Source organism: Vulpes lagopus, chromosome 2 (assembly GCF_018345385.1).
Source record: "Vulpes lagopus strain Blue_001 chromosome 2, ASM1834538v1, whole genome shotgun sequence".
Classification (NCBI taxonomy): Eukaryota; Metazoa; Chordata; class Mammalia; order Carnivora; family Canidae; genus Vulpes; species Vulpes lagopus.
The window spans coordinates 148,822,197-148,839,664 of record NC_054825.1 but is presented as its reverse complement, the minus strand read 5'-3'; the positions used below and the strand labels follow the sequence as shown (position 1 = coordinate 148,839,664).

At 39.5% G+C, this 17,468-nt stretch overlaps 1 protein-coding gene across 8 annotated transcripts in view; it reads left to right on the top strand.

Moving 5' to 3' along the window:
• RFX3 (regulatory factor X3) overlaps positions 1–17,468 on the top strand; it is a 435,833-nt gene that overhangs the window by 403,680 nt on the left and 14,685 nt on the right. For 7 of the 8 annotated variants that reach the window (XM_041737022.1, XM_041737032.1, XM_041737008.1 and 4 more), the window contains one exon: positions 3,673–3,826. The exons of the other annotated variant lie outside the window; for it this stretch is intronic. In XM_041737022.1, coding sequence (XP_041592956.1) covers positions 3,673–3,826 — 154 coding nt within the window. The remainder of the gene's footprint in view (positions 1–3,672; positions 3,827–17,468) is intronic. 8 annotated transcript variants of the gene reach the window in all.

Here is a 17,468-nt window from a genome sequence, read left to right as displayed (position 1 = left end):
ATGTACCTACCTTTATGTCTGGTTTTCCTCATTTCTTTAAATTCTTGCATACAGTTTGTATGTGACTGAGCCCTAATTTGTAATTTGTTTAATCAACATTGACTGATGGGATAGATATTTGGTTTTCCCTCCTAGTTTCTCACCGATATAAATATTGCTACAATTAAAACTTATCTTTGTTCATTTGTGTAAATTTATGGAATTAGAATTGCTAGGTCAAAGGTTTTTTGCATTTTTAATTTTGATAAATATTGCCAAATTTCCCTTCATGAATTTATACACGTAGAAATAGTAAATGAGAATGCTTTTCCCATCTTCTCTGCAACACTGGATCTCCTCATCTCTTGCAGTGTGATAGATGATAGGTGATATTTAACTAGCAATTTTTAAAAATTTGAATAAGATTATTCATATTTTTGAATATTTTTTAGCCATTTGTCTTCTCTGGTATGTATTATAAAAATTTACTCTCTTCAACAAGAGATGCAGTTAGGAGCAAGTTTTCTGTTTCTGTATGACTTGATTTTTCAAAATTATTTACTTCACATGATCAAGTTGGGATCAGTCCAGGTAAAAATGTTATGCAACATTTTATTGTTACTTTTGTGTTGTGTTTGCTTTGCTCTTTTAAGTGGAGGTTCCTCTGCCTTTTAAGATTTTTCCATAGAAAAATAATTGTTTAATTTCAAACAGCAATTATATATATATTATTTTATAAGTGGGTTATGTGTCATTGAATTTTAGGAAAGAGCATAGAATTATAAACAGAATTTTGTATCTATGGCATATGAATGAAAGAATCTATTTTTAATAACTCACAGAGTTCTAAACTTGAAGATTCACTAAGGTATTTGAGTCTAAGGAATTATTCACTAGAACTAGTGTATATGATAATGAATATATCATTACCTCTAATATATGTAGTACTGTGGTAATTGATACTTTTTTAATTCCAGTGTAATTAGCATACATATTAATTTCAGGCGTACAATATAGTGATTCAACAATGCTATACATTACTCAGTGCTCATCACAATAATTGTACTCTTAATCCTCATCACCTATTTCACCCATTCCCCCTACTCACCTCCCCTCTAAAAAACCATCAGTTTGTTCTCTGTAGTTAAGAGTATGTTTTTTATGGTTTGTCTTTGTTTTCTCTTTGTTTTGTTTCTTAAAATCTGCATATGAGTGAAATCATATGGTATTTTTCTTTCTCTGACTGACATTTCACTTAACTTTATACTCTAAATCATCCCTGTCATTGCAAATGGCAAGATTTCATTCTTTTTATGGCTGAGTAATATTCGTGTGTGTGTGTGTGTGTGTGTGTGTGTGTGTGTGTGTTATCTTCTTTATCTATTCATCTATCAATGGATGGACACTTGTGCTGCTCCCATAATTGAGCTATTGTAAGTAATATAATAAACATAGGGGTGCATATATCTTTTCAAGTCAGTGTTTTCATATTCTTTGGGTAAATACCCAGTAGTGGGATTACTGGATCATCTGGTAATTCTATTTGTAATTTTTTGAGGAACCTCCATACTGTTTTTCACAGTGGTTGCCCCAGTTTGCATTCCCACCAACAGTGCATGATTTTAGCCATTCTGACAGATGTGAGGTGATACCTCATTGTGGATTTGATTAGTGTTTCCCTGATGATGAGTGATGTTGAACATCTTTTCATGTGTCCATTAGCCATTTGTATGTCTTCTTTGGAGAAATGTCTGTTTGTGTTTTCTGCCCATGTTTTAATTGGATTGTTGTGTTTTGAGTATATGTGTATTGAATTATATAAGCTCTTTATATATTTTGGATACTAACCCTTTATTGGATATGTCATTCGCAAATATCTTCTCCCATTCAGTAGGCTGTCTTTTAGGTTTTTTTGATTGTTTCCTTTTGCTGTGCAGAAGCTTTTTATTTTGGTATAGTCCCAATAGTTTATTTTTGCTTTTGTTTCTCTTGCTTCAGGAGACATATAGAAAAATGTTGCTACAGCCAATGTCAGAGAAATTAGTAATGGGGTAGTTTTCTTAAGATCTCACATACGTAATATCATTTGACCCTCAGACTAACCTTGAACCTTAAAATGTTGAATGGTGTGCTTACGATTAAGATCACATTGTGATTAACATGAGTCTATCTCACTCTAAACTCCTGCTTCTCCTTCTCTTTAACAAATAAATCCACTAATGAGAGGTCTCCTGCCATCATCATATAATAACCTCCTGTTCTTGCTGCTATAACCAACTGAGAATGAGAAGCTCATCTCTTCCTGTTCTGTATAATTATAACCACTTATGTTTAAGTAGTGATCTGTTCATTCATAAGTTTATTGCACATCCTTAAAATAATCCTGTACATTAGGTGAGACCAATACCATAGTTTTTATTTTCACCCAAGAAGAGAAACAGTCTCGGGGAAGTGATTTGTTTGAAGTCGACAGAGAATTAATGAAGAGCCAGAATCAGAATGTAGGGCTTAGAGTTTCAGATGTACCATGATCATCTGCCACTTGTGAAACTGGATGTATAGAATTTGATATATTAATAGACTCTACATAAATAAAGTTGACAATGAAACAGAAAAGAGAAGTACAGTCTTTTTCCATCTGCCTGACATTTTACAATTCTTCATTGCAAAGCAGGCTTTAGGAATATCAGCCTATACATTTGTGAGATCCTCTCTCTTCCACCTATCTAAGAATATAATAGCTGTTTTAGCCCTTCTAGGCCAAAAATCTCTAGAAAAGACCATGAAATGAAAGTGATAAGAAACACACACAGAGACACCCGACTTTGACTCTAAGTTAGAAATAATAAGGAGGTTTGAAGTACATGAACAAGCCCCAAGACTGGCACATCTTCAGTGAGGACAAAATTTTATTTAGGACTGCTTTCCATTTTAAATATAATAGAGTATATTGTTAGTATTAATAATATTCATATTTTGGTATCATATTTTATAAATTCACATTTTTCAAAGATAGACATTTCTTAATTATTTTTATTATACTTATTTCCAATGGAAAATCACCTTAATTTAAATGGACATCACTAAGAAACTGGAATCACTTAATAAATTTACCTTCTAATAGGATTTGCAGGGATCCCTGTACATACTCGTGTACATTCTCTATTGCCACATCTGGGAACATTACTTAGTATATTTTGCAATCTTTGTATGGCACAAATACCTATTTATTCCAAAGTGTCCATCCAAAGTTATTATCACCAAGAAGTGGTGACACATTGCTTACCCATCAAAAAAGATTGTCACTTTGAATTGCTTTTTCTTATGGTGGTGATGAATTGTCAGTGTTTCAAAAATCTTTTTTTTTTTTTTTTTTAATTTAGTTCTGGTCCCATCTGTGAGAGTAATAGAATCAGAAGACTCACCTATAACAGTAAGATGGTTTTTCCCAGCAAAGATCTGTCCAGATCTGATAAGGATCTAACCAAAGCTGGCTAAGGGGGCCCTCTTTAACCACCCTATTTAAACGAGTCGAGCCAACTGCTTTCAGTAATGAAATTATTCCATGGCAGGTTGTGTGGTACACCAGCCTTTTCGACCCTCTGGCATAACTTCTTTTAGGAGGAAAAGTAGGTTGAACTCTCATCCTGGTCACTAATACTGGCTGCATATATGTCTTCTCTCTTGAAACAGCTCAATGGTTATTCGGGACTTAACCTTACGCAGTGCTGCTAGCTTTGGCTCCTTCCACCTGATCCGTCTACTCTACGATGAGTATATGTTCTACTTAGTAGAACATCGTGTTGCTCAGGCAACAGGAGAGACACCCATAGCAGTCATGGGCGAGGTAAGAGAGGCCAAAAGAGCTGTGACTCATGGGGCTTTGAATAAAGGAACTGAATTTCATTTTAATTTAAATATATTATTTATTGATTAAAGTGATGGTTCCTCACCGATGAAGACCCTGCGGGGCTATGGAGTTATTGTAGGGGGGTCCTCACATCCCTCTGTTTATATGTAATTTTTAATTAAAAGATTCTAAAATTATATATTATATCATGTGAAAATTCCTGGTATGTTTCAATATATTATAAAGGTGTCTGTGTAAAAGAAAAGTTTGAGAATCACTGGACTGAGAAAAGCTTTATTGAATGGAAAGTGAGGAAGATTGATGCTGCTGATAAGGCAAAGGGCTTGGAATACAGAAGGAAAAGTTTAACATGTATTCTTGTAGGCTTTGTCCAAGTGCCCGGGAACAAAAGAAATGATTCTATTTCAGAAGGATAGTAACAGTGATGATGGTGACAATAGCTAACATTTCTGGGACACTGAGTAGGTGCCAGGCACAACTCGAAGTCCTTTATATGTAACAAAGCTCTGGACACTTTTTGAGACAGGTACAACTTTATCCTTTTTTTTTTACAGATGAGTATCTAAGGTTGATGGAAAAAGCCTAGGACACAGATGAAATGTTTATGTAGCTAGTTAGTGGTGGAGACCTGTTTGGAATACTCAGGCTCTGATTTTCACATTCAGGCTTCTAATTGCGGAAGATATGAAAAAGAAAACATCCTCTTCAGAATTTTTAGATAGAAAACAAAAATGTCTTATTTTCAACACGTCTCAAAAAGCTAACACTGAAGTAAATGTACACAAGGAGCAGTTAATATGATGAGGGATAGACGCAGAAATGCCCAAGTAAATCCCCACTAGCTCATTTTGTTGTACTGAATTGGGGGGTGGTCCTTCAGATCTTGCTAGATTATACCAAATCACAGAATATTTCAAATGACCCGAAGCAATAAAGAAGACAGGTTCATTTGGAAGCTGTTCATATGTGCTTATTTAAATTTAAAAAGTCCAAGTAAATACTAGATGCTTTTCCTAGTTTAATAAATACGATAATAAAGATATAAATTTAAAATATATTAAAATATCTCAGGGAGCTTTATAAGTGTTCTCATATAAATAAAAGCCATGTCAAACTTCAGAATGTTGGGTAAAAGATTCCTCTTACCCTCTCCTTAAAAATCCCTTGTTGTGTGCTGATCTGTATGTGTTTGTGTGATGTTCCTTAATGGTGATTGTGCTTAAGTCATGCCAGTTATATATATATTATATGTACAAGATTAAGCAAGGATTGCTGTAGCTTTTAGACGATAGGCAGGACCTTGTAGAACTAAAACAATCTGGACTTTCTTATATTTGACCTTCCTTTACTGCCCCTTGCAGTAGTTGTCTTACAGATGCCTGGTTGCAAAATGCCCAGTTGGCATAGAGATTAAGTACTGCAACATTTCTCAAGTCAGCACTCCCAATTTCTGAAACAGACATGCCTTTCAGTGTATTTCACACATCTGCCAGCCACCTCATATGTTCTGGGACTTCTTGAACAAGGTGGTCAGCATAATGATAACAGGGATTCTGATTAACACATGTAGCTAATCCTGACATGTGGTCTTTGCATCTTGAGGGTACAAGGACAGTGGAGCCGTCACACCGTGTGAGGACTCAGCATGCACCTCACACACTTATATAAGCAGCGCTGGCTCACCAGGGTTAAGATAGGGTCTCTTATAGTCAGTACTGCCAACTAACCAGGCTGAGAGGCATTCTTTTGTTTTTGTTTTTTTTTACTTTATGTAAACAGTGTAAATGAGTATGATGCTTTCCCACCTGAGGTCAAGATATGATAGGAATAAAATCTAGATTAGAAAATGAGGTATAAAATACCTTCTGTAAATCAAAAGATCTAAGCACACCTCTTGATTTCTTTGCTTCATCTCTCCTTACCCAAATGATAGGACAGTCCTTTGAGTTGTCTGCACTCATCCCATTATTCAGCCCAGGCCAATCAAGACTAATTTTATAGGTTTGTTCTTCTCATACAGCCTTGGTGGCCTCATAGATCTGTTGGCCGTTATAGACCTGGAGGTCATGGTCATATTTTCGTATCTAAAATTTCTTGATTCTTGGGAAAAGGAAAAGGAAATTCAAGAAAACAGAAGGCTATTTTCTCATGTGTTACTCCCATGTTATCCTACGCCTACCCGAGAAATCAGATTGGAGGTCCAAAAGGCTTTTCCATGTTGAGGCTCAGCTGCATTTGCCCCTAGGTGATCCCTCCTCCCAAACACCAAGTCCAGAAGTGACTGTGTACACAGTGGGAACAACACCTCAGACCCCAATCCATTGAAATCCATAGAAGTCACCATTACCCTCAGTTGGAGCAATTGGTTTTCAGCTATCAATAACAACAGCAATCACAAACACAATAATAGTTCTCACTATTTATTGAGAGCCTATTACATACTTAATGAAACTAAACTCTTGATCTATCTGCTAATGGCTCTTTCTCAGTAAATGGTACCATAATTCTCAGTTGATCATGCTGGACTTCTGAGCATCATCTTTTACACGCCTTTCTGACTTGACCCCTATGTCCACCCAATTAGTAAGTCTGCTCTTTCCCAAACCTCCCCTAGGGCAGTCAGTATCACCTTACGTAAGTGCAGAGTTGGTCATGTTACCCCTACTTAGACCCTATCAGTAGTAATCTGTCCTGTTACTTGAGGAACAAAATTCTTTCCTTGGTGCACGAGGTCATGCTTGATCTGGCCCTGCCCCTCAGATTAACCTCAGCCTCCCTCTTCCTGTGCCATTTGTTGCAATCACAGTGGTCTTTTCTCTGTTCTTATTCACCCAGCTTTGCTCATCATTGTATTCCTGCATAAGTGGTTCTTTCTATCAGGAACTTTCTACCCAGTTCCTCTTGCTCGTTGTAACTCCTGCTTCACGTCTTAAATATCACTTCCTCAGGGGGGCCCAGTTCCTCCAAACTACCTTAGATACTCCTGTTCTCTGTGATCTGTACTTTTACTTTTCATGCTAGAACCTGCACTGTACTTAAATCACATGGTTCTTTGTATGATATGTGTAAGTAAAGATTTAATGCCCTAGAAATAATAGAGGTCATTGAGGCAGGAGAATCTCATTCTCCTGACAGTTTTGTCATTTTTAATGGTATAATCTTAGGCAAATCTTGTTCACTTATGTTGAGTCTCAGACTCATCTCCAACATTAATTTATTCATTTATATAACAGATATTTCTTACACACCTACTATAAACCAAGTGCTATGATAACAAAATGAATTTTGATCCTGCATTCAGGAAGCTTGCATTTTAGTCAGGGATTCATATGTACTAAATATTCACATAACCGTTGAGCTATAAAATTAGAGAAATAGGAATATTCGAAGCAGGAGGCCTTAAGCTAGCCTAGGAGGGCCAGGGAAGTCTTCCCCCCAGCAGTGATGTTTGACCTGAGATTGAGAGGGCAAAAGGAGTTAACTGTGTGAAGTTAGAATTTGGGGGTAAGGGTTGTACGGAGATGTGCACACAGGTCCTGCCTGCGTTGGAAAGGGAGTGTGACCAAGGGGAACTTTCCATGGAAAATCTGAGGATCAAGCACGAGGGGGTCCAAATACACACCATCAGTAGAGAAGAGGTAGGATTGGATGAGGAAAGGACTGGATGAGGAAAGAAAGCCCAAAATTTCAGGTGAAGACTACACTCACATACTACTTATGTGCAGAGCACTCTTCTAAGCGCCTTATGCATATTAACAATTCAGAACAACCCTATGAATGAATACGATTATCCCTGTATAAAATAATATATATTTTGCAAACCATGACTTGAGACCCAGAGTCATCAAATAGCTCGCTAAGGTCACACCACCGCAAAGTTGTGAGTCAGGCCCAAACCAAGCAGCCTGACCCCAGAGTTCTTGCCATTAATCCACCGTGCTTATGACTTGCTGCAGGATAGGCTAGATGGGAGCAAGAACGGTTGGGAGTCAGACCCAAACTTGGCCAGACAGTGGTTCTGCCTTATGTGTGCTTTATTTGAGAGAGGAAGCAGACAGCCAACTAGATCCCAAAGTAAGGGGAAAGGTTTTCTTTTTCAAGTGACTTAGGGACAGTTAATATATCTTCATTAATGAGAAATCAACAAATTTTAAGATTAACGTTGTTTACATTTTTTGTACAGGCAGGAGAGACCAATTCACGTTTTACATAAAACACAGTATACAAGAGCGCAAAACTGGTATTTTTGCATCCCCTTGTATCCCTTGTTACACTACCATATCAGTTGTTGGTATAAAGACCACCACATAACAGCACCCCCAAATGAAACAGAAACAGCATCCCACCCCAACACGTTTTCTTCTAAATGTCAGTCTGCTGCCACAGTAATGCTGACTAGCAAGTTATTTAAAGCACGTGCAATTCCAGAGTCTCATGATTATATTTTTTGCCTGGATGATAAAAAGGAAACAGAATTTATTTGCTGCTAAAATTATGTAATTTTTTGAACTTTAGTATATATAAATATACCCAGAGACTCTCTGGGAGTGGTGAAATTTTAAAGTATGAAGAAAATAAACAAGTTGCATCTGTTTGCACACCTGTTAAATAAAAATTTCTAAAAATCAGGGCTTTTGTGTAGCCTTGACAAAAATTGAACAGGAAACTATCATTTTATTTGAATTTTATGACTATTTGGAATCTGTTTAGAAGTTTATTTCCTTAAAATATACATAGTCCATTAATATATTCACTGAGTCTGTAAATTTGAATGCTTCATAAAATGATTTTCTGTGATATTTTTATATTTAACTTATTAAATGTATTTAAATTCTGTCATAATTTAATTATACTTATTTAATATTACATCTAAGCCATCTATATAACCAATCTTTTGAAGTAAAAAATAGGAACCAAAAGATGCTTCAGTTGTTCAAATATGAATATCAATATGGAAAAAATGATGTTTTAGTAGTAGTTTTTAGGGGGAAAAAATGGAGAACCCTTAAGAATATACCATCAAAAGAAAAATGTCTTGAATTTATCAAAGTTGATGTACTCAAAGTAGAAAGGGAAAAAAAAATCTTCAAAACCTAAAAATTGGACCAGAGCAATAATAATTCACAAGGCAAGCTTTTAGAATAAAAGTTGAGTGAAAAAGTTCCATTTGGTAGGAAGTGTAATCATGGTAAATAAGCATAGATTTTTAAGGTAAAATCAAACTAATGAAAAATAAATTTCAGTGAATATTACTCTTGTGCAACCAGGGAATACACTGAAAATGTACCTGTGGAATAATAGATTTGTTATAGGATATTTTAAAACGAATGAATTGTATCTCAGGTTAAAATCACTTTGCAGAAAAAAGCCATCTTGGAACAGCAGTGGCTTAGAAAAAGTCATGAATACTTGTTGAAAGTTATACTGTTTTTTGTTCTAATAAAGCTTATTAATGTTTACTAATATTTAATTAATGGGTGTTGAGGAATTGCTTTGCAAAAAGATGTGTTAGTGTCTGCACCCCCTACCCCCCACTTCACCTGCAAGGAAAACAGGTTGAAAGTTTTCCCCAAAGCAGAACTAACTACCAAGTGGTAGAAAAGTGGGTCTTGCCCCAGAGCGCCAAATGGGTTCAGTCCACGTTTTAATTTTTCACCGTGTAACTTGTTTGCAGACAGATTCAAATGGGGACTAATTTATTTCCATCTGTGCCATTCACCTCCCCCAAATACATGCACACTCACCACAACATACCCACCAGATGCCTAGCGGGTAAGCTTTCATTATTTTGTTCCAGGGCCTCTTTCCTCTGCATTACAGGATGCGTCTTGATCGTCCTACCACCCTTTCCCTTCCCACTTTTTGTTCTTTAGATGTCTAGAATATGCAAACTAACGGGAATATTAGTCTAAGCGAAATTGCAGTTGGAAGGCTGAATCTGCCAGGAAACAACACCACCAACAAATTACACCCTGCAGCGCCTCCGAATCCACCCACAGACCAGACCTAAGTCAAAATCATTATTTTGGAATCTGTAGTTTGCTTTTAGCTGTAAATATGCTCCTCTACGTAAGCACAGTTCTGACACCTTGAAAATAAATGACACTAGTGACCTCCCAGAGGAGAGACACGGATGGCCCTCTCTTCCACATCTTCATCCCCAAGTTGCTAAGAACTGGCTTTGTAGAGCTCTCCCAGCCCTCCTCCTCTTTCCTGGTTTGTCTTTCTGTTCCTTCTCTCTTTGTGTTTGAGGAAAGCACCTATTGACTCAGCTGCCTGGGGCCACAGCCTTTCTACTCTGGGATCCCTGCTCATTAGCAGCCTCTGCTCAGTTTCCTTTCTGCTTGCTCTGGGCTGTAACCTCTTGAGGGAATGGACTTTTGCTTATAACCGTGGTCTACACACAGTCCTCCTACAGGTGTTCAAAAAATGCTCACTCAAGAAAGGAATTACAAAAGAATGATGGAAAGACAGACTACCAATTTGTAGACCTTCTCATTGGATTTCACGACTGACACATTGGATTCTTTTATCAGGAAAATAAAACGAGACCAAGAAGTGCTCCTTCTCCCCAGGATGCATCAGTCAACATTTCAGAGACCTCCTCCATCAAGTTGGGCATTCAGAGGTGCTTTTTGACCAGAGATTAGTGTTCCTGAAGAGTTTGGAAGTGGGAAAAGAGTATGAAATCGTTGGAGAATTCTTAACATACTTCAAGAACTAAAATGGTCATTGGACACGTCAGGAAACAAATCTCGGCACATTTTGCTTAGGAAAGAGCCCAGTGTCCCCAAACAGACAAACGGACCCAAACGGTGTCCCCAAATGCAGAGCTAGCTAGGCGTAGAAGATTCTGTGGCAGAGATTAAGCGTGACAGCTCCCTCTGCTGGCCTCTGTGCTACACTCTGTTAACCCGTGCCCTGCTTAGGTGGCTCTGGCCTGGCCACTGTCCTGGTGGCTTTGCTTACAAACAGATGATGATGGTGATTATGGGCTTCAGATAAAGAAATAGGTTTTGTTGGAGACCACAAGGTCCTCAATTCACAGGAGTTGTTTTCTGCTATTCATCATAAAATACACTTTCGTAAATGTGAGAGATTTTCTACAAGTATCTGGGTCAGGTATTTTGATACTACAAGCACTTCAAACCTAATTCACACTACTTGGTATAGAGAAAACATGTTTCCATGTCCCCACCCCCAAAGTCTGTCCAGTTAATAATTTCTAAAAAGAGAGGTAGAGAGGTGGTATAATTAAAATCAAGAAGTCCTCCTCCAACTGGGTGGTTCAGTTGGTTAAGCTTCTGCCTTTGGCTCAGGTCATGATCCCAGGGTCCTGGGATCCAGCCCCTGCTTCGGGGTCCTTGCTCAGTGGGGAGTCTGCTTCTCCCTCTGCCCCTCATGCTGACTCTTTCTCTCTCTCTCTCTCTCTCTCTCAAATAAATTAAATCTTAAAAAAGTACTTCTCTCACATAATAAACCAATGCCAAGATTTCCTCTTAGATGACAAATGTGACCTTCAATGAAGTTTGTCTTAAGTTAGAGGCACCAGAGTTCTTTCTTTTTAACCCACGGTTTTATTCACATAAGGATATGCTTCCAGGCTGAACCCTAATATTTGCAAGGTCTGTGGTACCCGTATGTCTAAACATTTAGAAAGTTATGAGTCAAACTGTAAGTAGAATCTCTTCCATCCGCTGAGGTTGATAAAGATGTCTTGATCACAACTAAGAAGGCTGAGTTTAAAGGTAAAATTCTCAGGCTCCTCTGGATCCACTCAGAAAATATTGACATAGACATGGCCAGGGCAGGGCTCTCCATAGTGTGGGGCTCAGGACAGAAGATCTTCTCAGTTTGGCCTATTGGTACTCTTAAATGTTCCTGTTGTTAAACTACTTTTTTCCATCAAAAGGAACTAAAGCTTAGTTCTTACTTCATTACCTACACTGCTACTGCTTTGTACTACAGTAGTACTGCTACACTACTACACTGCTTTGATTAATTTGGTTCTCATTTGGAAGACGTTTCTAGAAAATCATAATTCTCTGAAATCCCTTATGATTGAATTTTCAAGACCTTTCTCTCCACCATCTCAAACATTCAAAATAGTTGCCACTAACTAATCCTTTTGTGATTAAGTTCTTTAAAAAAAAAAAAGATTTTATTTATTTACTTATTTTGAGAGAGAGCATGAGTAAAGAAGAAGGGCAGATGGAGAAGCAGACCCCCTTGCTGAGCAAGGAGCCCAATGCAGGGCTTGATCCCAGGATCCTGGGATCATGATCTGAGCTGAAGGCACTTAACCAACTGAGCTACCCAGGTGCCCCTTGTGATTAAGTTCTACTAACTTCATTTAATAGAACTATCATAGGAGATTGCCCAGCTATGTAAGATTTATAAAATTCAGAACTTTACAAAGTTCAAGCTAAGTATAGAATGTTGAAAGATTAGAGTTGGGTCAGGAAGTTCCAAATCTACATGTGAACCATCTTGCTGCTTCCACAGAGGGAAAGCTTTAAAGCTGTCTGTTCCTTCCTTCGTTGACTTCTCAGAAGAGCAGAGAGAGAAGCAACTTTTAGGGCAGGATTTACATGCTGATAGTCGCCTGAGCTCATCAGCTATTTCTCATGATGTAATCATCTCCATTCTGCTAAACACACACACACACACACACATACACACACACATACACACACACACACACACACACACACACACCCATCCATGCTTAGGACAGCCCTTCTCATGGTACTTGTGTGAGTCCTTGATCAGCACATAACTGACTTCACCTTCAACCCTAGATTGAGGTCATTAACGTCAAGCCCTCAAGTCAGGGCCTAAGGAACACTTCCATTCTCAGGCAGCACACCTGGTAGCCCCACTCAACTAGAGGCATTTTATTTGATGTCACCATCTTATGGCCTCATGGTTGCATGGAATTCTAAGACTTTATTGCTAATATTTGAAAACTGAGTTTTGAAGACAGTAGGCTGTCTATTTCATTAAAAAAGGAGATCTAAGATTAGATAAGTGACATGTCTAGAATCCCATAGTGGATAGTGGTGGAGTTGTGATTCAAACCCAGGACAGGCTGGCTCCAGATCTGTTGTGGTTCCTCCTGTTCTGTGCTGCTTGTTTTCCCATCTAATACCTTTGCAACCTGGGCAAGTTACATATATCCTTATCTTAGTTTTCTCATCAACAAAATAAGCATGAGGACCATTCCTTCACAAGGCTGTTGTGAAAGTAAAATTAGGTGGGTATGCAGTTAGGCATCAGTAGGTAGGTGTAGGTAGGTAGATGGAGTGGATGGGCAGACTGGCACATACCAGGTACCTGATTTTTATTAGTTCCATTTCCTTCCTACAAGGTGGGTATAGATCTGAAGCTATGTGTATAGCTATGTGTCTCAGGAGAGACTATATTTGACTGCCTTCTATTCCAGATTAGATTTTTTTGTAAAGATTTTATTTATTCATGAGAGACAGAGAGAGACAGGCAGAGGGAGAAGCAGGCTCCATGCAGGGAGCCTGATAAGGGACTCGATCCCAGGACTCCAGGATCACGCCCTGGGCCGAAGGCAGGTGCCAAACCACTGAGCCACCCAGGGATCCCTAGATTAGATTTTTAAATATTGATTTGGCACTGACAATCCAAGTAATAATGTGTACAATTAGACCATCGTGTTCTTGACCATATAAAGGTGAGCTTAGAAGTTGAAATGCATAAAACAGATAATGTAAAAGACATGTGAAGACTTTAATAAAACTATATTGTGAGGAGGGAGAAAAGCCTGTAGACAATTTTTGAATGTTGAGTCAAATGATTCATGGAATTAACAAAGAATCCAACAGCATTCTTTGGGATGGAGCCAAAGTGGTAATCAGAGGCAAACTAATTCAATGCTTTGTAAAACACCGCCAACAAAATAGAAGACAGAAAGAAGTCAATTAGGAAAAAAATGGCAATTTTGGGGAAGAAGTATAAACATAATTAGATAATCATAGCTAGACTTGTGTCAAATTTTAACTAGTAGGAATGAGTAAAAGGTCTTGTGACATGGGGAGAGAATGTATTATATATACAGTTACTATATATGTGTAATTTATTCAAGCTAAAAAGTAAAAGTCAGTCCCAAAGAGACATCTTATTCCAACTCTGAGATAAAAGCCACTTCAGAAGAATTTTAGTTATCTGCTTTTAGTGTCTATGACAGCTTAGAGACCTCTTTCCTAGAGCAAACAATTCATTGGCAGAAACTGGAAAGATGTACACATACATCCAGAATTTCTTCCTGACATGTGTATATCAAAAGTTAGCCACTGCTGGCAGAACTGGTCTGCAGTATGAGATCAGAGCATCACTTTATTCTGAATCTATGTAAAGACTACTCGCAAGAGTAGCCATCAGGTAGTGATACAAGTGGGCTTTCTGAGGTCTTTGGGGTTGCTTGTGGTATAGTTTGGTGGCACAAGTTAATCCTCATGAAATTGTCCAAAGACCAGCATGTACCCTATCTTAGTGTATAACTTTGACATTAGAGTTGCCATATAGGCTTCCATTTGGATGTGAGCCTTAGGGCTGTTCTGGCCCACTCTCCGATAGCTTTTGGTTTCCTCAATTTCAATTTCCATTTTTGTCTGGAATGACTTCCATCATATATGTTACTAACACCTTTTAGCTCTTTGATCCTGGTAAACTTTGTATACGTGTGTGGTTTCCACAAGCTTAGAGCTTGAAATGCATGCTATAAAAAAAACTTCAGACTGATAGAAAGTTGTACATCAAATTGAAGGTCTGTAAATGAAAAATGAAACACAGATGTCCTGAGTGACCAATATACCATAAAAGATGAATTTATGGCTGTGTACTATCCCACCCCGCCCTGGGGAAGGACACAAAAGATAAAATTGAGGAAAGCAATTACTGTGTTCTAATCAGCTTAATCTGGAGGGTGTGTTTCCTCTAATAATAGAAAAAAAATTAAAAATATCTTAGGTATGCATGGTAAGCAATAGCATGGGCTCCCAAAGATGTCTGTCTACATCCTAATCCCTGGAACCCATGAATATGTTAGGTTACAGATGCAGTTAAGGTTACTAATTCATTGACCTTAAAATTAGGAGATAGATTATCCTGGAGTGTCTGGGTGGCCCCGAGGTGATCACAAAGGGTCTTTAAAAAGTGGAACACAGAGGCAGAATAGAGTGATGTAGCCAGAGACTCAGTCTGATGTTGCTGGCTCTGAGGATGGAAGCAGGCCATAGCATGGGGGGGTGGGGGGGGCAGCCTCAAGGAGCTGGAAAAGGAAGAAAGAAATTCTCCCTTAGAATCTGCAGAAAGAAACACAATCCTGCCGACACCTTGATTTTAGCTTGGGAAGACCCACTTTGGAATTCTGACCTCCAGCATTAAAAAATAGTAAGTCTGTGTTGTTTGTGCCAATTTGTGACAGCAGCCGTAGGAAACTATTACAATAGGAAAGCTAATATTGCTTTGAATAAAATCAGTTATGACTTGCGTGTTGTAGGCTCTTCTCCCAGTATATTTATTCATCCTGACTTCCTCTTCTGCTCAACATACATCTAGCGCTTCTGCAATAGTGACACCACCCTGAAAACCATCTTCCTCTGAACTCCTGCATTTGCTTTTACCAGGGGGAGAACTTAGGCTGTCGGACTCTCTCCTCACATCTCCCACCATCCAATTGGAACAAGCTTCCCATTAGGGGGACTCACCCCATCTGAAAGAATAGCACACGTCACCCGTGGCCTGGTCTCTTTCCTTACAACCCTCCCTGCAATCTTTTCTCACACCCCAGACATTGTCCCTGTTCACCTGCTAATTCCCACAATTTATATACCAGCCTTGGTCCATCTCTGTCTATACAGGCAAGCCTCTGCAGAAAAGATGAAAACTATTCCTTCGACTGGCTTCTATCCTTGGAAGTTGACCCTAGTTTCTTTCCTTATGACCCATTGATGCTCACGTGCCTCAGGTGTGCTAGCTCTCTCTGCTTCCGTAGCCATCCTGTGCCCGGAGTTTCCAAGCCTTCCTTAAAGATGAAAGCTTCCCTTCCTTCCACTGTTTGTAAGGTGGAGCAGATCTTCCAGGGTTTGCAGGTTCTTCTTCCAGCCACACTCAGCCCATCATCCATTATTCTAAATAACATTTTATTGGCACACAGTCACACCCATTCATGTACCTATTGTCCCTGGCTATCTTTACCCGACAGTGGCAGGTTGGAGTGATTGCAACAAGACTATAAAAACTACAGTATTTACTGTCTGACCCTTTACTGAAAAAAAGTTTGGCAACCCCTGTTCTAGACTACACTGTCATGTTTTGATGCCACCAGGTAAACCAGTTAGGTGTTCTTGTGTGTGGTGATTGTAGACTTGGACAGCTAATGTCGCAATGAACAGAGAGAACTGTGTGTGCCTATGTCCGCGTGTGCGTGTGATTGTATCTATCTGCCTGTAGATCTGGATACACTGATGCGTTTTCTAGTAGGACACTGCTTCTAGAGGGGTTGTTTACCTGGCTGCCCAAGATGATGTGGTTATGAGGACTCCCTAACCCTCTCTCCCCGGGATGGGGTAAACTCATCCAGCAGGGAAAGTGGCCCCAAGGGTGAGGTCTTCATCCCAGCCCTGAATTCTCTTTCCTTCTGTCCCTGACTCCTGCCCCCCAGTCTCTGCTTTGTGGGCCCCCATGGATTCCCTCCTGCTTGCTCTCTGCACCCTCACTTCCTCTGCACTGTTTCAGTTCCCACGTATCAGAGTACTAGCATTACCTCCGTCCCTGTGAAAAATTCACTGCTCCTAGATCCAATGCACAGTGGTCTCTTAGGGGCACCTGGGGTTTGCATCTCCTGAGCAGCACCTGGCTCCTTTCATGGTGGCAGGTGGTAGACCTGGGGGCCTTTATTTTATTTTATTTATTTATTCATGAGAAACACAGAGAAGCAGAGACACAGGCAGAGGGAGAAGCAGGCTCCCTGCGGGGAGCCTGACATGGGACTCCATCCAGGACCCCAGGATCACAACCTGAGCCGAAGGCAGACACTCAACCACTGAGCCACCCAGGTGCCCCAAGACCTGGGGGTCTTGTAAGAACCACTCTTGAGAGGCTTGGCCACGGATCAAGGTTGTACCAGGGCCTCCCCTCAAGGGCCCTGCCTGTAGCTGTACTTGTCCTGCCCCGTTGCCCACTGAACCCTTCCCAGTCGTTACTACTCTCCTTGCAAGGTTGTGGCCTCCCAGGCTCCCTCCACATCTATTGGTCTGCTGTTGTCCAGGAAGGTGCACATTATTAGGATCCCTGTCGGGACCCAGAGGAAATGCTTTCTGGGATAATGAGGTTTTTCTTTCCGAAACAACAGGTATGCTTCCTCTATGTTCCATTCTGTTTCTACTTCAGAACATCCCCCAATTTATCTATAGAATTTTGATTCCCACCTACATCAAAAGGCCATATGCTTTCTAACCCCAGAGCACATTTTAAACCCCTTAATTTGTATTCTTCCCTCCATGTATGGAACATACACTCTCTCTCTCTCTCTCTCTCTCTCTCTCTCCTCCCCCCTCCCTATCTGTCTGCCTCTCTCCCTCTCCAC